This window comes from Coffea eugenioides, chromosome 10 (genome assembly GCF_003713205.1).
Source record: "Coffea eugenioides isolate CCC68of chromosome 10, Ceug_1.0, whole genome shotgun sequence".
Classification (NCBI taxonomy): Eukaryota; Viridiplantae; Streptophyta; class Magnoliopsida; order Gentianales; family Rubiaceae; genus Coffea; species Coffea eugenioides.
The window spans coordinates 1,950,251-1,971,789 of NC_040044.1; the positions used below are offsets into that span (position 1 = coordinate 1,950,251).

Consider the following 21,539-nt stretch of genomic DNA (forward strand, 5'->3'; position numbering starts at 1 on the left):
TTATATATAATATATATTAAAAATGTTATTTGCACTCCCACAATTTACTTTATCATATAGTCTAATAAATGAAAACTATATGGTTAGAATAATAGTGAGAGTGTGATTAACAAAAATAAGAGTGCAAATAATATTTTCCTATATATTTTATAATTATGAATTAATACAAATTTATATATAAATTATTAACATTTTATGTCAAAATATGTATAATTATATATTATAATACATATTTTATATATAAAATTATACTCGTATATGAGCTGAACTTTAATTGGGCCTGAGCCTAGTATGGCCCAAACTCGACTCACATTTAGTTTGGGTCCAAGATTTAGGCCCAAACTTTATCTGACCCAATTAAAATTTAGACATAGCGAATTTGTTTTGAACCAAATAGGCCAAACTCGAATTGACCCAGCTCTATTGATGGTCTTACTTCGCTATTACTAGTCAACAATAACAAAGATATAACTTCTGCAATTAAACTTACTACATTTGGAAATTAGATAAAGTAACTTTCTTGGTAAAATAACAAGAATGTTTCATTGTTGGAGTTCAAACACCATTTAATACATTATACATTATAAGGAGGCATTGTGCTTCTTTCATTCAAGAAAATGTAGTATTGCACTCGTCTGGTCTAGAAGTTCATCTCCAACCCTCATAATACTATAAAAGAATTGTAAACAAATAGTGATTTCGCTAATCAAATTGTATAACATCTTTGCTAATATAAAGTATTAACAATTAAGGAGATCTTGATCTAATGGTTGAAATTGAAACTCCAGACTTAGAGCTCATGAATTCTAATCTCTCTTCCCCTTTCTACTTTTTAAATCTTACCTCTCCCGTAGAGAAAGATTTTATTTTATTTTATTTTTTTTAAAAGGATGCTAATGAGAAGCCAGGCTAACCAGCTTACGGGCCGAGATAGGGGCAGGTTTGAGTTCACTAGGATGGGCATGGGCTCATTTTGGCTGTGGGCTTAGCATCACACTTCGCCTGATATCCTATCCAACACTTAAAGGCGTGAACGGTACGTCCCGCTTCCGTCGCCAGTCCCAAAATCCACAAAGGACGAACATGGGCAAGCTCTGAGCTTTACAGTCCAGACTCCAGAGGAAACAGAGGACTGATAAACTTGATATTTTACTGGCCATTAATCCTCACCAAAATTCCTCCCAGAATCTATCATGAGCTTGTGCTTTTGCTCAATCTCTAAACCATCGATTCCAACTTCAGAACCCGCTTTTCGATGGCTGATTCCAAAGCATACGAGGTATCTTCAATTCACCACCCTGCCCAGTCACTTCCTCAATTACCACAATTCTACTAGGCAGCAGAAGCATAACCATTCTGTGAGGGCTGTTCAAGAGGAGGGAACTGGAATCCTTCCTCCTCCTGACGACACCGTTTCACTACCAAACTACCCAGCAGTTGTTGAGGATACCACCCACCAAGAAATCAAGGAAGCCATTCTTGATGATGGAGTAGCAGCTACTGTGTTAGAGGAAGAAGTACCCAACACCCGTCCCAGAAAGAAACAACTTGCTGACAAGGAAGAAAAAGAGTCTGATGATGATAATAGGTTCACTCTTAGAAACGGAAAAGAGGTAGTATATAAACTCGGGCCCTTCCTGTTTTTTCACCTTTCTTTGTTGGGTTCAGTTTCAACTCTCCTTTGAGAAGGAAAGGAAACGATTCTGATTCATTCTTTTGTTTTGTTGTGTTTTTGTAGTTCCATCCCTGTGGCTTTCTTGATTGCAGTTTCCCTGCTTTATTCTAGTTCCGGAACTGACAGAACATTGTTCTGTTTGAAAAGATAACATTTTTAGTGGGGAAATTATGATTTTATTTTTTGGTGGGTACTTTAGGTTCTTGAAGAGAAAGCCTATCTTGTTGGTGTTGCTTGCAAAGGTGATAAAGAAGATTCATTTGGTATAGAGGAATCACTTAAAGAACTTGCCCAGCTAGCTGACACTGCTGGACTATTGGTTGTTGGTTCCACGCATCAGAAGTGAGTATTTGCTTTCACTTTTTCCTATTCTGTATGTAACTAGTGAGGCGTAATGCTGTAAATACAACTTCGCAAACTCTATGAAAGAACCTATGCATTTGCATGACTTGTTCCTAGCTAGATTACTAAAAGCACCTGAAATTAGTGTTAATGTTTCTTTAGTTGAATAGTGCGCAACAACTTGTAGCTATCTAGAATTTTAGATGAGGCTGAGTCTTCTTAAAAGAAAAGCTTTTGAGCGACTTGCGATAGCAATCTCTTTCTTATTCCTATGTGTATGGAATGTAATCTCTTTGTTATTTCATGGTGCAGACTTTCCAAGCTGAATCCAAGGACATATATAGGATCTGGGAAAGTTGCAGAAATCAAGACCACAATTCAAGCATTTGGTGTTGAGACTGTGATATTTGATGACGAGCTTTCACCAGGGTTGGTGCCTACTGAATTTAGCTTGATATCATCACTGTTTTTGAGTCAAATGTCCATTTTCTTTTTTTTTTTGTTGAAAGTTTGTATTGCGAGTTTTTAGAGATAAAATGAATCATTAAATACTTCAAGAACAGTACTGCTTCATATGTTTAACTTTTACAGGTTAATGAGCTAGCGACCCATACTTTGCATGGTATGATAAAATGTTCACACCCAATAAAAAAAAAAAAGACAATGCAATTATTTTTATGACAAATAAGGAGCAAGATTGATGGTGAAGTATGTCAAATATATTTTAACTTCCTAACAACAGATAACTAGACGGAGATTACTCTAGATGCTTATGAAGACATTTATGGTTTTGTAGTGATATAAGGTGATATAAGGCAGGGTTATGGTTTAATGAAGGAAATTGCGAGATCTGGTATCTGTATCTTTTACATATTTAATGATCAATTTAGACAGTTGCGAAATCTGGAGAAGGTTTTCGGTGGAGATGTCAGAGTGTGTGATCGGACAGCCCTCATTCTGGATATTTTCAACCAGCGGGCAGCAACCCGTGAAGCTGCATTACAAGTAAATCTTTACTGGTACTTATATTTCTGTAATAAATATCATTTTGCATGTTTTGATGCTCAGTGGGATAACCTTTCAGGTTTCATTGGCTCAAATGGAATACCAGTTGCCACGGCTCACAAGAATGTGGACGCATCTTGAGCGACAAGCTGGAGGCAAGGTGAAAGGTATGGGTGAGAAACAAATAGAAGTGGACAAGAGAATCCTACGCACTCAAGTAAGTTGCTTGCTCTGCAGTCTAGCTTATGCTTTGCTTCTTGAATTGGTTTCTCCTCATGTGTTAGGCTTAAGATTTTTGTTTTTGTTGAACTGGCAGATTGGTGTTCTAAAAAAGGAGCTGGAATCGGTTCGGAAACATCGAAAGCAGTATAGGACTAGGCGCATCTCTGTCCCTGTTCCTGTTGTATCTTTGGTGAGGAATAAATAGCGTATACTTTTTTTTTTTTCCTTTTTTAATCAAACCTATAAATAATGACAACCAGAATGAACATGTTATCTAATTGTATCCAGCTGCACCATTTAGGTTGGGTACACCAATGCTGGAAAGAGTACACTACTAAATCAATTAACAGGTGCAAACGTCCTTGCTGAGAACCGATTATTTGCTACACTTGACCCTACTACACGAAGAGTACAGGTTAACAACACTTGAAGAAGCTTTGATTTTTCATACTTGTTCCCATGGTTTAGAACTGGTTTCCTGTCTCATAATCAAAGCAAAAATCTTTTCATTTAGACATTCCTTTAGAATATCTGATGTGAATATGTTGCAGTTAGAGGTCGATGATAATTTGTTTGTGAATATTTATTTACAAGTGGCCAGTAGTTCTATGCGATGGAAATAGATTAAGTATGGCTGTTAATTGATGTGTCTTCAATTCAGATGAAAAATGGGAAGGAATTTCTTCTTACAGACACTGTTGGATTTATCCAAAAGCTACCTACAACCCTGGTAAGCTTTTTTTCGTCCCGAGAGCATTGGCTCTTATCTCTTATGCATCTTGATGTGCTTGTAGGATCTTACTAAATTCTGGATTAAATATTTTCTTTGTGTTTTACTTTGACATAGTCTTTTTGTTGTAGGTTGCTGCCTTTAGGGCAACACTAGAAGAAATTTCAGAGTCATCACTTCTTGTGCATGTGGTGGATATAAGGTATAGTTCATAAACCAAAAGCATTCCTTAAACACAAGTATCATTAGCCACTGATATCTGTTTCGTTTAGTTCAGCCATCCACTGGCAGAGCAACAAATAGAGGCTGTGGAGAAAGTTCTTTCTGAACTTGATGCCACATCGATTCCAAAGTTGATGGTCTGGAACAAGGTAATGGGAGTCATCCACATATTCGGGCCTAAAACTTCATACATTTCCAATGACATTAAAATATCCTTCTTAATTCACTTTTCAATTGCATGATTGAGGAGATTGCATCATAATGTAGTTTATCATTGCCATGACCTCTTTTTGTATGTATCTTTGTTTTGTAAATTGTTCTGTGCATCTTCCTCACCCTTTGTGTTTTCTAGGTTGATAAAGCTGAACATCCTGAAAAAACAAAATTGGAAGCCAAGACGGGAGAAGATGTTGTATGCATATCTGCTCTAACTGGAGAAGGGTTAGATGATTTCTGCAATATGGTCCAGGAAAAGCTTAAGGTGCTGAACTGATTTTTACTTTCACTTTGTACAGAAGAAAAGATCAAATTTTGGAACCTTATTCATGTTAACTAGGTATTCTAGGACAAGTGTATGATTCTTGTTTAAATGATGAAACACATTTGTCTAGCAGAATACAATGGTCTGGGTTGAGGCTTTGATCCCATTTGACAAAGGGGAACTTCTTAGTACCATCCATCGTGTAGGGATGGTTGAGAAAACTGTGAGTGCATTTTATACATTGCAAGGATGCTTGTTTTAACATACTTGTCCCATCTTACTTCTCTTACAAATACGAATTCTCCTTTTTCTGTTACCAGGAATACATCGACAAGGGAACAGTGGTTAAAGCCCATGTGCCTCTCCGGTTTGCAAGGCTTCTGACGCCAATGAGGCAGATGTGTGTATCATGACTTTGGATTTGTACAAATGATGTTCGGATGCGATGGGTTGTTTGAAGACCAATTCATGAATACCAAACTACTTTGATGCTTGCATGGCCAACTATCAAACACGAAAAGCAACTCATCTAGGGCAAAGGAAACAATGGCGATAAAGAAGATTGTCATTGCTCATTGTTGACCTAATGATTTCATGAAATGTCATCCTTCTTCAGAGTGTCTTGTCACAAGATAAGGCTTGGTTGTACATGCATCTTTGTACATAGAGCTTGTAGATGTTGGCATGTCCACTCACTTTTAGCTTCTGTGGGAGTCCTTTGGATGTGTTCCTCTAAGCACCAGATATCCTAATCTAATGTTTCATGAAACTTTTGATCGGGGTAGGGTGCGCCCGTCCCCTTAATTGATTGGTCTGAAACCTGCCATGTTTGGCGTTAAATAATAATACATCAGTTTTGATGGAACCATGATTTGGTAGTGGTCTCCCCTTCCAATGTTTTTAAGGAAGAAAATGGGAAGAAAAGTATACTAGCAAGTACTACTGGCCCAATCCTATTACAAGGGTTGATTTGCCAGCAGCAAATTATGAAAGCGTACAATTCTGTTTTTCTCTTTTGGCTGGTTTTAGAATATAAGAGTAAGATTACCTGTGCGACTAGCATCCATTGTGTATGCATAGGATCATTGTGAACGTTAAACCAGCCCATACCGTATACTTGGTCTTGGCCTCTCGTCATCATCTGAACCACCCCTCATCTTGAGCCTTGACTCTTGATAAGGTAGGTGTAATTCTCAAATGTAGAATCACAGGAGTCGGTGCTTCGGCATTGTAGAAGAAATGATCCTTTGTGCGCCAAAAACAATAAAAAGAAGTGAATTTTTCCAGTTCCTTGGAAGTCTCTTTCCCGGTAATTATTCTATCAACTCAATCAAAGAGGGGAGTTCCCATGGACGGAATAATTAAATCATTAGTGTAGGGGAAATGGCATGTCTGCATATCTTTCGCTGGTTCTGTTTTATTCAGGTCCTAATTTAGAATTGGAAAGAAAAAGTTTTTACTGCATGATGACAATTTAATCAGTCAAATAAGTTTGGATAAATAGAACAACCAATGTACCATTCGCAATTTTGTTCAATGGAGCAGGTGAAACTGAAACCAAAAGCACTGTCGGGGGAATCGGACTCTCTCAATCCCATTTCTGTCAGAAGTGCAAGTACATTGCACGCATTGACGCTAGAGATGACCATTCAAGCCATTTTATTAGAGGATTTGGTAACGAAGTAGTTGATTAGGATTACTGTGGATTTGCATGTATAAATCCACGTGATTTTGCTTATGAAGTCCACAAAACAAACTCGTTCTGAAAAAGATCTAACTACATAGGATTTCAGTTCCAGACAAATGGCTACTCGAATGGTTGTTTTAAGCCTCATTTTAGCAGCTTTTCTCTTTTGCAATCCATCCCAAGCTTTCCCTTTTGGTCGTGGTGGCGCTGGCTACCCTGGTCTTTTCCCAGAATTCTATCAGTTCTCGTGCCCACAAGCTAATGAAATTGTCATGTCCGTTCTGGAGAGGGCCATTGCACAAGATCCCCGAATGGCAGCTTCGTTGCTCAGGCTCCATTTTCATGATTGCTTTGTGCAGGTACCATTGCACTCCTGAAGCTTGCACGGGTTAACAACAGAAACTTTCCTTGGGCCATGAGACTAATAATTAAAACATAAGACTTTGTGGTTTGATCAGGCTCCATTTTATGTTCTGTTTCTTGCAGGGTTGTGACGCATCAATACTCTTAGATGATAGTGCAACAATAGAAAGTGAGAAGAATTCTGGACCAAACAAGAATTCTATCCGGGGATTTGAAGTGATTGATGAAATTAAGGCTAGACTTGAGCAAGTTTGTCCTCATACAGTCTCCTGCGCAGATATTCTTGCCCTTGCTGCACGCGATTCAACTGTATTAGTAAGCAACTTGGGACCATTTAAGATTAAAGAATCCTGTGGCTTTTTTCTTTTTGCTATATCAAACATATATTAGCTCCATTTATCAACTAGAATGTGAAACTCCCAGCCCCAAGTTATTGTCAGATCACCGGGGTGGTAAATTGTTCGAAATTAATTTCTGCGTGTGCGCTAGCAAATTAATGCTGGTAAATATGGTGAAACAGAGTGGTGGACCGCATTGGGAAGTCCCACTGGGGAGGAGAGACTCAAGAACAGCAAGCCTGAGTAAATCAAACAGTGACATTCCTGCACCAAATTCTACCATCCAAAACCTCATAACCTTCTTCCAGCGCCAAGGTCTCAATGAACAAGATCTTGTGGCTCTTTCAGGTGAGATCGTTACAAAATAAAGAATATACCCGCAGTTGGCAACTTTCCTATTTATTGGCTTGGCTAATGATTCTTAAGATCAGTATTCAGGGTGGAAAGAAAATTGCAAGATGGTAAGTCCAAGAACTTGCCTGATGATGCTGTGATTTTGTTCCAGGTGGCCACACCATAGGGGTGGCAAGATGTGTGACATTCAGGCAGAGGCTTTACAATCAAAATGGAAACAACCAACCAGACATGACATTGGAGAGAACCTATTACAACGGTCTGAAAGCTGTTTGTCCTAACAGTGGAGGTGATAATAACATCTCGCCCCTGGACATTGCATCCCCAGTCAAATTTGACAACACATACTACAAGCTCATATTGTATGGCAAAGGCCTTCTCAATTCTGATGAAGTGCTTCTGACTGGAAAAGTGGCCAGGACTATGGAATTGGTGAAAAGCTATGCTGCAGATGAATCCCTCTTCTTCCACCAATTTGCTAATTCTATGATGAAGATGGGCAACATTAAACCTCTTACCGGCTCGAAAGGTGAAATTAGGAACAACTGTCGTCGCATCAACTAAAAAAGACTTGCGTGTCTACCATCCAATATTGCAGTTTGCGTTGGATTTACTCCGAACCAGCTTATCAAAAGTTCTGGGAAGTTTTCAATGTCTTGAAGATGCTCTAGTGTTCTGAAGATCATGCATTTATCTTCTTACTCTAAGAAAATGTGTAGATTCACCTAATAGTAATAAATACTTTCCTGTCTTCCTCTGCTTATTAGAAAATTTGCCTGGTTCTTGAATTGTGATGCGTCACGTACACTGAAAAACGAAGCCTTCAAATGCAACCTACATAAAGCAGCTTGGACTTTCAAGACAAAATCTAGTTCACGCATTCCACTGTCTCAAGAAAGCCTGAAAATCCACCGTCCCAAAATCCAACCGGGTGATTGGAAGTACCTTTTCCCATCAACATCTCATTACACCCATTAAGAGACCAAAACGTGGAAAAACCAAGTCAACTGGTTCCCCCAGCTAGGGGAGTTAAAGCCTCACCGAGCTTAACATGCCAAATTCGCAAGAGAACATGGACAAGAAGGTGGCTTATGGCCTTCATCAAATACAAAGTAGATAATAAACTTGTGCGTACGCCATCTAATATCTGATAGGTGTTGCTATACTGCAGGAAAATTGCAAACTTCTCTGATGATTAGAAAGCAAAAACTGCAAACTGGCAAGTCAAAGTTTTCAATTGTGAAAAAAGACTTGCTCAATTGTGAAAAAGACTTGCCTTTATCAACAAATCCATTTTTCTTCATCAAAAAAGAGGAACATCTAACTGAGTCGTCAGGACATTATGCATGCGAACAATGACAACAGATGCCCCCCAAAGCTACTATACGTGTCAAGGTTCTTTTGAAAATTCGCAGCTCCATCATCCGCTATAGATGATGTTAACCCCTGAAATTCAATATGCCTAATTAGATACTTGCGCAAAATTAACGCAACTAAATCTGCTAGTATGAAAATATTCTTATACTTCAAAAGGGTTTCTTTTTGTTGTTTTCCCCCTGCATGCATTATGTTTTCAAATTATTATCAATGTGATCTAGGTCGGATGAATGCCAAGTAAATTGAACTTTAGCCAAGCAGGGATAAGCTGTTTTAGTGGGTATGCTAAATTATTCTTTCCAGAGATATCATTTAAAGTGTTACAAGAAATTCTACAAAGCTCGAGTTCAAGAATGAGCAAAAATCTAAAAGCATAAATGATGTTTAAAATTTTCATGAAATGGACACAACAACTCACCAACATTCTTTGACAAAAATTTTCAGGTGACTCATTGAGCATTATAAATCCTGTATAAGTCCCTTCAAATTGCTCAATTATAATAGCACAAAGGAGCGCTCAGTACATAATTATATCTGTTTCTTCCTCCTCCTAAGGTAAATCGATGTAGCGGGGAAAACAAATATGCTCAACTATGGCATTTGTTTTGGGATAATCTCATGAACCATCCTTGAGGTTTTTGATAATTTTATTGAGCTTTCTTGAAATTTCAAAAATTACGCCTACCTATTTTGATTTGTCACTTTTGATAACTACAAATCTTACATTTGGTCAACAATTTGAATGAATACCTCCAAAATACCCTCAGCTCATAAAGTTTAATTACTTTTCAAAGCAATTATAATATGTTTCGCACAAATATAAGTAAAGAGTATCAAGTTTTCAATTTCATATTTTTTTTGTTTGATAAGCAATTATGACAATAATTCTATCGTTATGACACAATGCTTTTAATGGTGCTTTACCATAGATACATATTCTTTCTAAGTTGGAGAAGAAAATATCATCATAAGCCTTTTAAACTGTGTGAATTTTTGGATTGATCAAATTACCAAAATTTGATAGTATTTTTTATCATTTCTTTTTGAATTAGTGTTGCTTTTGATACCAAAAAAAAATGACAAATAAAAACTTGATCACTTTCAAAGTTGTTTAAAAAAATGGTCACTAATTCAACATTTAGGGTAGTTGGTGTTCATAGTTTTCTATAGTTTTACTAGTAAAAATATAAAAATGAGGAATAAAAAGGCAAAAAGGAAAAGAAAAAATAATTATAAACCATTCTTTGTATATGCATATCTTTGTAAGGAGTTTGATTAAAATGTTTAAAGTTTGCATTGTTACTCTAAAAGGATAAGGGAGGTAAATATAATTTTTAAAACTTTAAGAGATTAAAATATAATTTGTACAGTTTTAAAACTTTAAAACTTCAATGAAATTATCAGAAACCTCTCATTAAACTTCTGAGACTTGTTAGATCTGGCCAACCGACGCCGGGTACTGGGCAAACTACACCGCTGACATCTGAATGCTCATATTTACAGCTTAGCAGGATGGCCAAGAATTCGGCGGCGGTGAGAGGATGGCCACTGATGGTTCTGCTATTGATAATCCTCTTCACCGCAATTATTTTCTTCATCAAAGCGGCTTATGATTCTTGCAATGCCCACGGGTATGTCCAGACAGAAAGTTTCCATCGGTTAAAGCCAATTCCTTCACTGAGATTCCAAGAAAGTCCTCTGGCTTTCATGAAGTTCAAGCTCGTTCTCCTAGTCTCCCACGAACTCTCCCTTTCTGGTACTCTTTTTTTATTTGGTTTCCTCTACTGATGCCAAACTCTTTGAGTACAATTGAGATGGATATGCAGGATTATATATTTTTTGTGGGATTCTCATAATTGGGTCCATTATATATTTCATTATTGATTGTGTTATTTCATAACCTTTAGGCTACAGGAGATAGAAAAACTGAAGCTTTTTCTTTGTTGCTCTCTTAAACGATAATTAGGTGGTCCTTTGCTATTGATGGAACTTGCATTCTTGTTAAGTGGAGTTGGCACAGAAGTTGTGTGGATTACTAATCAAAAACCCGTGGAACCGGATGAAGTTATTTACAGCTTGGAACACAAGATGCTGGAAAAAGGAGTAAAGGTAGTCCTAGGAAGTATGCTATTAAGTTTTTATGTCATATTTCTGCTTCGATTTAAATATTTTTTTTTTTTTCAATTCTCAGTTGGGTTAGGTGTAGCTTTGACTTTACTTGCTTAGTTACTTATATGTCTTTAGGTTTTTCCAGCTAAGGGTCAGGAGGCTATTGATACTGCTCTAAAAGCTGATATGATCATTTTAAATACTGCTGTTGCTGGGAAGTGGCTCGATGCTGTCTTGAAGGAAGATGTTTCTCGTGTTCTTCCCAAGGTTTTGTGGTGGATTCATGAAATGCGAGGGCATTACTTTAAACTAGAGTATGTTAAGCACCTCCCTTTTGTTGCAGGTGCCATGATTGACTCGCACACCACAGCAGATTACTGGAAGAATAGGACCCAAGAGCGTTTAGGGTAACATTCTTAATATGCTCTACTACATGTAATAAGTAATCCCTAATGCATTACCTGTCCGGTATTTATCTTTACTTCAAATGGTGCAGAATTAAGATGCCTGATACCTATGTTGTGCACCTTGGGAATAGCAATGACTTGATGGAAGTGGCTGAAGACACTGTGGCAAGAAGAGTCCTTCATGAGCATGTCAGGGAATCACTTGGAGTGCGAAAAGAAGATTTAGTATTTGCCATTATCAATAGTATGTTTTCTGGTTCATGAAAAATATACTCTCCTTCATTACCTTCTTTCTCCAATTAAAATTTGTTGTGGTCTTATGTAGTAGCCATCAAAGCATGATAGCAATGCCTGGATACATATTAGATAGTCAGGTTAAGAACTCACATACGGACGGCGGATGTATGAAATAATGTTATGGATTCACCTGCATTTTGTGCTCCACTGCTGGTTTCTAATTTGAAAATAGATTATTGTGGGTGATGCCTATATCTTCTCCAACTGAATGTAACTTACAAACTTCATTTTTTCTTTCAATAAGTTGAAACCCTTCAGTGTCGGTACCTCATATTTTTGGCCTGTTTTTGACTTCAGTTCATCCTTGGAGATTCTTTACCCATTTGTGCGGTTGTGTTGATATAACTTATGTAGATGTAAGCAAATCATTGGACCATTATGCTGCCTGCTTGAATTCTAAAATATGTTGTGCTGGTAATTTATCTTTTATATCTTTTTCCTCACCTTCTAATCAGAAGATTCCATTCTCCATGACCTTCTTTCACTTTTTTTTTATGAGAGAGAAGTATTGTCTACTGTATTGTGTTCGCTATTATGGCACTTACTTTAAAAGTTATTTCTTCTTTGTTGAAATTCATTTGCAAAGTTCCTTTCGATATGTATCTCCTGAGCAATGGCATTGTACTATTCTAGGTGTTTCTCGTGGGAAAGGTCAGGATCTGTTCCTCCGGTCATTCTATGAGAGTCTGCAAATTATTCAAGAGAAGAAACTGCAGGTTCCATCATTACATGCAGTAGTAGTTGGAAGTGACATGAATGCGCAGACCAAATTTGAAACAGAACTTCGTAACTTTGTAGTGGAGAAAAGGATTCACGACCGGGTCCACTTTGTAAATAAAACCCTTAATGTATCTCCTTACCTTGCTTCAATTGATGTGCTTGTCCAGAACTCTCAGGTACTTTCTGCTAATTCACCTCATTTTAATGCGTTGCCGTTGGGTTTTAAGCAATAACCTAGTTGATCACTATGATCGTAATGGTACTTTATGGCCACTTTGCTTCAATAAATGTTGGAAGATTACTTCATTCACATGGTACTTTATGCTCACATGTAGTAATCCAGCAGATTGAATTTTGTTGATCTTTCAGGTTGATTCTCTGTACGTGGTTTTAGTTATATTCTCTGCAGAATTTCGACTCCTTAACCTTTTCTTAAAATGTAGGCCAGGGGAGAATGCTTTGGGAGGATTACTATTGAAGCTATGGCTTTCCAGCTACCTGTACTTGTGAGCCTTAAACCGTTCTCCCTGTTTCTTTTTCATTTTGTATCCATTTCTTTTTCGTATTAAACCATTTAAATGACATTGCTTGAGCTAGAATTTTAGTTTTTCTATTATTACAATTTACTCATCCGTGAATTCTCCACCTAATTCAGCATCTGAATGATCAACCTTTTTATTGTGAATGGTATTAATTATTCTACTAGAAATGGAAAAGTGAACGTCCTCTGCCTTTTAAATCGGCTTCTTGATTGAGTTGATATTCAGGCTATTAGACAGTGAGATCATGTATTTGTATGCAACCATCTTTGGCAAGGATCATTCTTGCTTCCACCGAAACATAATGGAGAAAAAGGTCTACTGATTATGTCAGGTAACCCACAGCAGGCTAAATTATTAACTCTACACATCTAGTAAAACAGATTATTTCCGTGGGATAAGTAGTTAATAGTCTAAATTTGTTGTATTTCAGCTCTGTTCTGCCTGTAAAATTGTTTGGTTACATGAATTATTCTCATAACAGGGCACAGCTGCTGGAGGCACAATGGAGATTGTACTAAACGGAACAACCGGATGGCTGCATCCTGCTGGAAAAGAAGGTGTGACAGCTCTTGCAGAGAACATTATCAAACTTTCAACCGATGTTAATATGAGGCTGAGAATGGGCAAAAAGGGCTACGAGAGGGTCAAAGAAATATTCCTGGAACACCACATGTCACATAGAATTTCTGTTGTTTTAAAGGATGTTCTGCGTAAAGCAAAGAATAATGCTTAAACTTTTCTCTTCCCCCATCCATGTCACTGCAAAATCATAACATAGGGAGGGGAATGAAAATCAGAGTACCAGAAAACCTTGATCATCTTTATGATAGTGTCAAAGATGTGCCGCTTTTTATAGGAATGACATTAAAAATTTGAAAACTGTATGATATGATTGACTGGTGTATAACCACCTCTTGAAATGTCAGCTCTCATCAAACTTCAAAACTTTTTGAAGCACTTTAGAAGTAATTGTAGAATTTCTTGGAGTCAAGAGAGTATGAAGGCGCTGAACTTCCGGCAAGGGGGCTAGCTTGACTGCATCCTTCTGGATGACGTCCGTCTGGATAGTTTGTACATAACCATTTTTGCAATCTTGTAGAACCAGAAAGCACTGACAAGCTGCAGCCCCAGAGCCATTGCCTGAAAGAAAAAGGAAGAAAAAAAAAAGATGCTCATACAGCATAAAACACAATAGGATAGCGGAGAAAATTCAGTCTCTCCAAGGCCGAAGGGCATAGTAGCAGTGTACTATGCTAGGGTAAATTAAACTTTCACTAGATAAAGAAACTACCTTTATGAGCAGCGGATTGTCGGCGGAGAGAGTCACGTAAGTGAGATATGGTCCACCAATCATTCTTGCGGATGTGAAGACGATTGCAAACAAGATCTGTTCCAAATTAAAATTGGTTACAGCAGATATTGGAGCAAGATAAATATGGACATGTAACATACCAGAGTTTCATTTCAGCTCTCTGCTAAATAATGTAACCAAATTAACTGCAGATAATGAATGTGTAACTCTAATGCAGGGTGACTGACAGATTTTATAATATCAAAATTTGGAAGATAATGAAGTTGGGAGTTATGGGGATATGAACTGACATCAACAGCCAAATTGAAGTCCGTGTTTTTGTAGCCCAGCTCTTTGAGGATCTCCCTCAAGTGCAGAAATGGACTGGATATCTCCGTAATCCATAATGCTGCCACCATTTCTGTTCCACACTGCATCACAAAATTTTGATGTGAGTGAATCATAATGAACAGAGAATAAAGAACTACCAAAGCGAGTAATAAATACCCTCTGATGGGCAAGGCCTGCTCCAAGTCCGATAATAGTGACTAAATGATGAACTGCATTATCAATCTTGACGTTCTTGTCAAACTGGCAACAGACCAGATCATATATGAGATAAGCAGTGGTCACCGCCAGCGTTTGCATCTGCAACAACTTTAAACTACTTTAGTACTAAAAGGGGAATCACCAATTTCTTTCGAAATCTTGAACTTTGTATTCTTCCAAATTTGTTCAGCAAGAAACCCAGCAGAAAAAGACGAGCAAGCATAACTGGCACTAATACACAACTAGATACTCTACAGAGGAAGGATTCAGTGACGTGCCTGTCTTGGAGAAGATTTTGAGGCCAAGGGAGAAACGGGGCTGCTCCAATCTTGAACAGAAAGACAAGCCAAAACAACTGCCAAAGTTGCATGGACTGTTGAGACCAGGCGATTGCAGAAATCAAACGAACGTTTGGGAAAGATCCTTCTGGCTATCAAGAACAATGTTGTCCATGAAATGACACCAAATACAACTACATTCGCCATATAATCCTCCATCTAGTTTGAGCTGCTGAAAATGCTGATGCTAATGGAAGCAGGGACAAGTTCTATTTGATTAGATAGACAAGCTCGAGCTGTTGAGTAACAATGAGTAAAAGATTTAAGAGGAAGCTAAGCTAAGCTTTTTTGAGAAGGAAAAGCCAGTAATGAATGTTCCTAATCTTCATCAGGAATAGATCTTTCTACTTTCTACTTTCTGGTTTCTGGTTGGGAGTGTATGGAAAGAAAATTCCATAATTCAGGGCCCTCATCAATTTGAGATTTAAACCGATCAAAGAAAAATAATAATAGCAGGTCGGTTAGGTGGCATTTCTATGGTTTCGAGTGCGTTGTTCACCAAATTTGATATCCCCATTTCGAATTTGACCAAGAAAAAATAACCACGTACCCCAACTCATAACTACAACAAAATTCGTACATATTTGGACAGGTAATCGATGGAGAACTGCATTTAAGGTCGATAATTCCGTTGCCCATGAAACAGCTCTTGGGTAGCCAGTTCATTGCAGAAAAGCCTGTACAAGTCAAATATAGTATCAAGAATTTAAGTTGAAATCAACAGTTAACGGACCACCCACGGGTTGCAATCTGATTGTCATCTTCTTCATTATTTCGTACCACTAAGATTTTAATGCGGTGGCCTCCTCCTTGTGATACACTAGGAATCCCAGATAGAATATTCATTCGAGGGTTCCTCTACCTTTTTTCAAAGGAAATTATCATTTCTACATGATTGGACTCTTTAGGCTGAGCCCCCAGCATGATACACTTTCTTTCCTTGAGATTAGTACGAGTGTCACTTGCTCTCCGTTTTAATTCCACCAAATTTCACGTCAAATCTTAAATTATTAAAAACTAATTAGTTTTCCTTTCAGAACAACATTTAAACAAAAAAATTTACACGAGTCTGCAGCTTCCAGTATACAAATTAAAATGAATTTTTTATAAGAAAAAAAAAATTAGAAGTTACCATGAGTTGATAATAATCCTAGGTAAATTTGTTATACTTCATTGTACACCGAGATTGCCCACTTGAACCGTTGCTGAAATATATGTTCAATTTCATAATAAATGATTAAACAGAGATTCCAGAATTTTATATGTGATTTTGAATCTCAGCTTAGTGTACAGATATCCCAAGAAATTCTTAAATGCAGCGACTGTGATAGTTAGTAGATTATGTAGTAGGACCGACTGAATAAAAATAATTTGAAAATCTTCAAAGAAGTGCTTAGAAGCTAAATAATGGAAACCTCCTTGTTGTCTATTGATTAATTGGACTATAAGATACTAAGTAATGCATTCACATTTTGCGGAAAGTAATGGATTATATGATAAGGTGGAACAGATAGTAAGTAGAAGGTTTTGAATTTAAGACCTTTAATTTACCAAGAAAAAAAAAATTTCATTTTTCTCTGGCTTAAAAAAAAAGCCTAAACTCAATTTAATCAAATGGGTGCTAAAGTGGAAGCCCAAGTTTAATCGTGACAGGCCTCACTCGTCCCCATCTACATCATTATCATTTAGTCCTGGTCCATAATCAAGTAAGCTAATTTCAGTAATTAAGACTAGAACGAAGTATCTCCACAAGAATTTTTTGGCATATAATTAAAAGGGCCTACATTTCTTTCGCTTGCACCTCTTGTATTAGACTGAGTATGCCATGGAATAGAATTAGATAAGTTGATATAGTTTGGATACTTTTAAGTTCAAATCCTGCAGCCAACTATCCTTCGTTGTTAACCTTTATGTATTGTCGTGATTCCCTTGTTGCGTTGGGTATGTAGCCTGTCCTGGCCATTTTCCCAACCCAAAAGGTTTGGCAATTGTGATCTGATCTAACCTTAAAATGGTTTGCAAGACACAGTAGATCACAAAGGGATGGCCACTAAGGTTTTGTTTGATAAAATTGAATATGAATTCTGAAATCCAAATACTGAAATAATTAATTTGCTGAATTTTAAACATTGAAAAGAAGCATATGAATGTCTTAATTTTAATACTAAACCTATTTATACTATTTGATAAATATTTATAACCGAATGCTTAATAAGTTTAATTTGACAATTTTGCCCTTATATCTTTTCATTCAAAAAAGAAATAGAACCTATGATTTAATTAGATTAAAATTGTTAGGTATGAAAATGACAATATTTATTTTTAAATCAAATTAATATAAAAGATGAAATATATTATATGAGGAGTATGGAGAAGATGTGAAAGTCATTAAAAAGGGAGAAAAGAGAAACTGAAAACCGTTAGATAGAGAATATCATATTATTTAATTAAATAAGAATTTTGAACATAATTAATAAATAAGGGTAAATTTGGTAGATAAGAGATGGTAGTTGAAGTAATTACTCCCTCTGTCCCATTTTGATAGTCCTAGTTTTTTTTTCACACAGTTTAAGAAAAAGTAGTTAACTTTATTGGAAAAACAAATTTAGATTACTATTTTCCTAAAATACACTTACATTAAATAAAGTTGGCTTTTCATATATCAATATGTTTTGGAAAATCTAAATGCATTAAATGGGGTAGGTTATATTCAATACTAACAATCTATATTAAATAAGGTAGTTTATAGTAATAACAACATACATTAAATAAGGGTATTTTAGAGAAATTAAAAGACAACTACATTCTTCAATTGGAAAGTGGACTACAATTTGGGACAGACGAAAAACAAAAACAAAAAAATACATACAAGTTCAGCAGATAGATTTTCATTTACCAAACACTCAAAATATCTGAATGTCTGAAAAGATTCAGTTTCAGCACTTTTTTATATTATCAAACTGATCCTAAAAAGCATGCGTCACGGAAAGTTTGGGCTTTTCAGAAAATGGTGTCGTTTTCTTGGCCAAATTTCTAGTGGGGGTGGGGCTTTTTGGGAGGGGGGGGGGGTGATGCGGTTTCAAATAATTATATGTTGCAAGAGATTAAAGTTCTATTGAACAAATTCTTAATCTGATCATTGATTTTAAGTACAATTTCTTCATTATTTTTCTTGGTTCAAAAAAATTGAAAAAAATGGGTTAACCTCCCATTTTAAGGTTGCCTGAGGATTTAGAGGTCCAGAATCCTAATCTTTTTTTTCCTTCTCCACTTCTTAAATTCCACCATTTTCTTGTTAAATGGAAGATGGGCAGGTGAAGAGAGAGGAGGAAGAGAGGGTGGCGGGGGAAAGAATGAAAAAAGAGAGGAAGAGAGAAGAGGAGAAAGAGGGGAAGGAGGAAAGGGAGGGAGAGACGGAAAAATGGAAGGAAGGGTGAGCCGGCTTTGGCAACTGCAGAAGAAGTGAAAATGATTGAGAAAGGTGGTGAGAGGATTGAGAAATTGGGTGTGTGCTTTTCAGTATTTTAGGTGTGCATTTAAAAATTTTGTAACGTTTTAAAAAATTCCTATGGATAGAATTGTTAAAAAAAAAACCAGTATATTAGAAACTGAAAAAAAAAAATTCACCACCTAGAATTAACTTTCGTTTCTCCAGTATTCATAGAATTAACATTTTTTTAAAAAAAAAAATTAAAAGAAGGAGAAGAAGAACCGAAGAAGTAGTTGCTATGGCAGGTTGCTTTGCCATTTACCATTCTTTAATAACAGAGGAATCAACGCAGCACCAGCAATTCAATGACTAGCCACCGGAACCATCTCAGTCATACCGTCCACTTCTTCAACTAATTTTGCTTGTACAATATCCAATTTTTCCATTGAGATCTAGCACCATAATAATAATAATGACTTTTAGAATCGTCGGATGCTATTATTGTAATTCCAAAACAAGCCTTTTTTCCACAGTTAGATCATTGTTGTTGTGTGGGTTTGCAATAGTACGGAATAAATCCAGTTTCTTCTTAATGAATGCTCAATTGCTCATCAGACTACTACTACATCCCTTGAAACTCAATTCTCAAGGAACGTTAATTTCCCAGGAAACAGGAACCAAACAATACAAACAAACAAAAAAGATGGCCAAACAAGAAGTTTAGACCTTAATTACGGCAAGATCTTACACATCAAAAGTCGAGAATAACAATAACAATAGATATTCTAGTCTAAAAACAGGGACATAATTAAACATCAAGTGAAAATGGAAAGAGCAGTAAGTCAACACAAACGATTCAATTCCCATGGTAATACTGCATCATTTACATGCCAAATAAGCCAGTCCCCACATCACTCTTTTTTTTTTTGACTGCTTAAGCAGTTTTCCATCACCTTATCTCAGATGCTAATTATAACTAAATAGTAATATACTTTTAATTCAATAGGACGGCTACTACTCATCATCCCCCTCTCCACCACACATTCAATGGGCACAGTGAAGGCTGTTGGCAAACAAAATACTATTGATCAGCAGGCCAAGTTGGTGATCAAAATAATCACCAATTAATAAGGAAACATATCAGCTGAGGCCATGATTGGTTGATTAGGATAAATCAAGTTCCACGGGTTATTCATGAAAATCTCAGAATTGGGCTGAAGCTCCAGAGTGTCCAACATGCCATTGCTGGTATTCATGTAACTTAAGATCTCATTCAAAGACTGCAGTCTCTGAGTTAGTTCCGTCAACTGAGCCCCCAAGACTGAATTTTCAGCCTCCACATTCAAGAACTGTTGGGTAGTGATATTCATGGTTGAGAGAATCTGGCTGTTCTCCTCCTTGATTTGAGCCACCTGGGCCATCAGATCATCCAAATGCTTCTGTTTTCTCATTCGGGATCTCCTTGCAGATTCCCTATTGGATTGCATTCGCTTCCTCTTCCTTTGGTCCATCAACAGCTGAGGGTCTCCTTCAGATCCAGAGTTCTTGATCTGACTAGAAGTTGACCCCGAAGAATTACCACTAGAAGAAGCCATGGTGACAGAACTACACTATTTACACCAAGCAGCTTATGATATACTATATAAAATAGTAATCCTAAACTTACAAATCCAGAAAAACAGACGCAGAACCCAGAAATTTATTTCAGTTAAAATAGCTTTATGATATGTCCTATTAAGCACTAATTACTATTAATACATATATATAAATCAAGCACTAGTGAGCGAGATGTTTATGAGAAAACATAAAACCAGTAGAGGAAAACAACAGAGAAAGATTGAACGAGATGGGTCCTGCGCCTGAGGGAGGAATTTATCATAAGCCCGGAACGGAGGATTTCACTAACAACAGGAGACATGAGTCTCAAACTGGAACATATGCAGCTTCAAGATTCATGGAGACAAAAGAAAGTTTTTTTGTTAAGTAAGAAAAAAAAAAAAACCAACAAAGATTCAATCTTCTTCTTGCCAAGATCGAAACTTTTGTTGCCAAGATTGAAACTTTATGAGCTAGATGATCAAATGGGCTTTTGGTAATAAGCAAAGGGAGGAGGACACTGAACTAGAAATCAGAGCCCTAAGGAAGCAGAATCTGAAGGGAGAGAAAGCAAGGCAGCCCAGAGAAAGCAAAGCCTTACGTAAACTACAAAGAAGAAGATAGCAGCTGTGTAGAAATAAGATCTACAAAGGCTAAAAGGAGGAGGAGAGGAGAAGAGGAAGAGGTTTTTGAGGTAGAGGTGGGGAGGATTTATAGCAGAAAAACGGTATGCATGAAAATGAAAGGAAAGACAAAAAAGTTGGGAAGGGCCATAATTTAATGGTTAATAAATGAAAAGGTAAAATGGGAAAAAGTGAAGGGCTTTGAAATCTCCTATGAGAGATGAGACTTGGGAGAGAGACTAGCGAAGTGGGGGCAGGGGGGGGGGGGTTTGGGAGAAGTGGGGGCTGGGGTGTAGACGAGATTTCCACAGCCGCCCAACGCCAAGTTCCAGCTGTATGGAGCAAACCATAGACGAAGAAGACACCGAAACTTTTTGTATGAAATCAATGCAGATGCACTTGTGCTTTCTGACAGATTTTCTTACCTTGTTTTCACCACCGTCTTGGCGGTAAATGAGAATCGTTTTACCATCATCTAAAATTATTTAAAATAATTATTTTTTTATAATATGATGGATATAAAATAAAAAATTAATTAAATATTTTAAAAAATATATTTACTATACAAAAAAAAATTCCTATCCAAATAGGTGCTATTTGGTTCAACAAATTTAGTACAATTTAGTCAAATTTTTGTTAAGATGAATGCATGACTTCTTCCGGTTGAAAAAGTTGAGTGTGACGACAATCGTAATAAACTATAAAGAAACACATTTATTTTTTTAATTTTCTTAATGCTAAGTTGATTGTTTCAATCCCATTTTGCTGGTGAAGTAAAGCCAAGCATGAAATTAATACATATGAGCTACTTTGCTAAACTATTTCTTGTTTGAATGCTAGG

At 36.8% G+C, this 21,539-nt stretch overlaps 5 protein-coding genes across 6 annotated transcripts; 3 read left to right on the forward strand and 2 right to left on the reverse strand.

Annotated features, from left to right (window-relative positions):
* The first annotated feature begins 1,069 nt into the window (after positions 1–1,069).
* LOC113749927 (GTPase HflX) lies at positions 1,070–5,481 on the forward strand. Its single transcript, XM_027293806.1, has 13 exons — positions 1,070–1,613; positions 1,875–2,017; positions 2,330–2,446; positions 2,908–3,022; positions 3,102–3,239; positions 3,339–3,434; positions 3,546–3,659; positions 3,906–3,974; positions 4,106–4,176; positions 4,252–4,345; positions 4,549–4,677; positions 4,811–4,900; positions 4,998–5,481. Exons 1-13 carry the CDS (start codon positions 1,194–1,196, stop codon positions 5,088–5,090), a joined length of 1,689 nt encoding a protein of 562 aa, XP_027149607.1. The 5' UTR covers positions 1,070–1,193; the 3' UTR covers positions 5,091–5,481.
* Positions 5,482–6,480: 999 nt separating this feature from the next.
* Positions 6,481–8,028, forward strand: LOC113749447 (peroxidase 9). Its single transcript, XM_027293196.1, has 4 exons — positions 6,481–6,723; positions 6,851–7,042; positions 7,248–7,413; positions 7,571–8,028. Exons 1-4 carry the CDS (start codon positions 6,481–6,483, stop codon positions 7,981–7,983), a joined length of 1,014 nt encoding a protein of 337 aa, XP_027148997.1. The 3' UTR covers positions 7,984–8,028.
* A 2,227-nt stretch (positions 8,029–10,255) lies between these two features.
* On the forward strand, positions 10,256–13,624 carry LOC113749446 (lipopolysaccharide core biosynthesis mannosyltransferase LpsB-like). The gene is made up of 7 exons (XM_027293195.1): positions 10,256–10,552; positions 10,763–10,905; positions 11,041–11,312; positions 11,402–11,556; positions 12,243–12,505; positions 12,773–12,835; positions 13,353–13,624. The coding sequence occupies exons 1-7, from the start codon at positions 10,309–10,311 to the stop codon at positions 13,602–13,604; spliced, it is 1,392 nt and encodes a 463-aa protein (XP_027148996.1). The 5' UTR covers positions 10,256–10,308; the 3' UTR covers positions 13,605–13,624.
* On the reverse strand, positions 13,543–15,430 carry LOC113749448 (transmembrane protein 136-like). Of its 2 annotated transcripts, XR_003464525.1 has the most exons (6): positions 14,990–15,430; positions 14,670–14,810; positions 14,474–14,593; positions 14,163–14,258; positions 13,783–14,011; positions 13,543–13,630 (listed from the first exon to the last, which is right to left on the reverse strand). XR_003464525.1 is itself a non-coding variant. In XM_027293197.1 (5 exons), the coding sequence occupies exons 1-5, from the start codon at positions 15,206–15,208 to the stop codon at positions 13,898–13,900; spliced, it is 690 nt and encodes a 229-aa protein (XP_027148998.1). In that variant the 5' UTR covers positions 15,209–15,430; the 3' UTR covers positions 13,671–13,897. The 2 variants fall into 2 exon arrangements, 1 of the variants encoding a protein (XP_027148998.1); XM_027293197.1 differs by lacking the exon at positions 13,543–13,630 and having other exon boundaries at positions 13,671–14,011.
* Positions 15,431–19,307: 3,877 nt separating this feature from the next.
* LOC113748939 (bZIP transcription factor 11-like) lies at positions 19,308–20,819 on the reverse strand. Its single transcript, XM_027292543.1, has one exon. It carries the CDS (start codon positions 20,072–20,074, stop codon positions 19,604–19,606), a length of 471 nt encoding a protein of 156 aa, XP_027148344.1. The 5' UTR covers positions 20,075–20,819; the 3' UTR covers positions 19,308–19,603.
* Positions 20,820–21,539: the final 720 nt, after the last annotated feature.

What these genes read in the sequence shown, in the direction of transcription:
- LOC113749446 (XM_027293195.1), top strand. Translation starts at nt 10,309, where the DNA reads ATGGCCAAGAATTCGGCGGCGGTGAGAGGATGGCCACTGATGGTTCTG. An exon ending in TGCTGGAAAAAGGAGTAAAG is followed by an intron (nt 10,906 to 11,040) that starts GTAGTCCTAGGA and finishes ATATGTCTTTAG; the next exon opens with GTTTTTCCAGCTAAGGGTCA. An exon ending in AGGACCCAAGAGCGTTTAGG is followed by an intron (nt 11,313 to 11,401) that starts GTAACATTCTTA and finishes CAAATGGTGCAG; the next exon opens with AATTAAGATGCCTGATACCT.
- LOC113749447 (XM_027293196.1), top strand. Translation starts at nt 6,481, where the DNA reads ATGGCTACTCGAATGGTTGTTTTAAGCCTCATTTTAGCAGCTTTTCTC. An exon ending in CACGCGATTCAACTGTATTA is followed by an intron (nt 7,043 to 7,247) that starts GTAAGCAACTTG and finishes ATGGTGAAACAG; the next exon opens with AGTGGTGGACCGCATTGGGA. An exon ending in AGATCTTGTGGCTCTTTCAG is followed by an intron (nt 7,414 to 7,570) that starts GTGAGATCGTTA and finishes ATTTTGTTCCAG; the next exon opens with GTGGCCACACCATAGGGGTG.
- LOC113749448 (XM_027293197.1), bottom strand. Translation starts at nt 15,208, where the DNA reads ATGGAGGATTATATGGCGAATGTAGTTGTATTTGGTGTCATTTCATGG. An exon ending in CAAAATCTTCTCCAAGACAG is followed by an intron (nt 14,811 to 14,989) that starts GCACGTCACTGA and finishes AAGTTGTTGCAG; the next exon opens with ATGCAAACGCTGGCGGTGAC. An exon ending in CAGGCCTTGCCCATCAGAGG is followed by an intron (nt 14,594 to 14,669) that starts GTATTTATTACT and finishes TTTGTGATGCAG; the next exon opens with TGTGGAACAGAAATGGTGGC.
- LOC113748939 (XM_027292543.1), bottom strand. Translation starts at nt 20,074, where the DNA reads ATGGCTTCTTCTAGTGGTAATTCTTCGGGGTCAACTTCTAGTCAGATC.
- LOC113749927 (XM_027293806.1), top strand. Translation starts at nt 1,194, where the DNA reads ATGAGCTTGTGCTTTTGCTCAATCTCTAAACCATCGATTCCAACTTCA. An exon ending in GATGACGAGCTTTCACCAGG is followed by an intron (nt 2,447 to 2,907) that starts GTTGGTGCCTAC and finishes TGATCAATTTAG; the next exon opens with ACAGTTGCGAAATCTGGAGA. An exon ending in AGAGAATCCTACGCACTCAA is followed by an intron (nt 3,240 to 3,338) that starts GTAAGTTGCTTG and finishes TTGAACTGGCAG; the next exon opens with ATTGGTGTTCTAAAAAAGGA.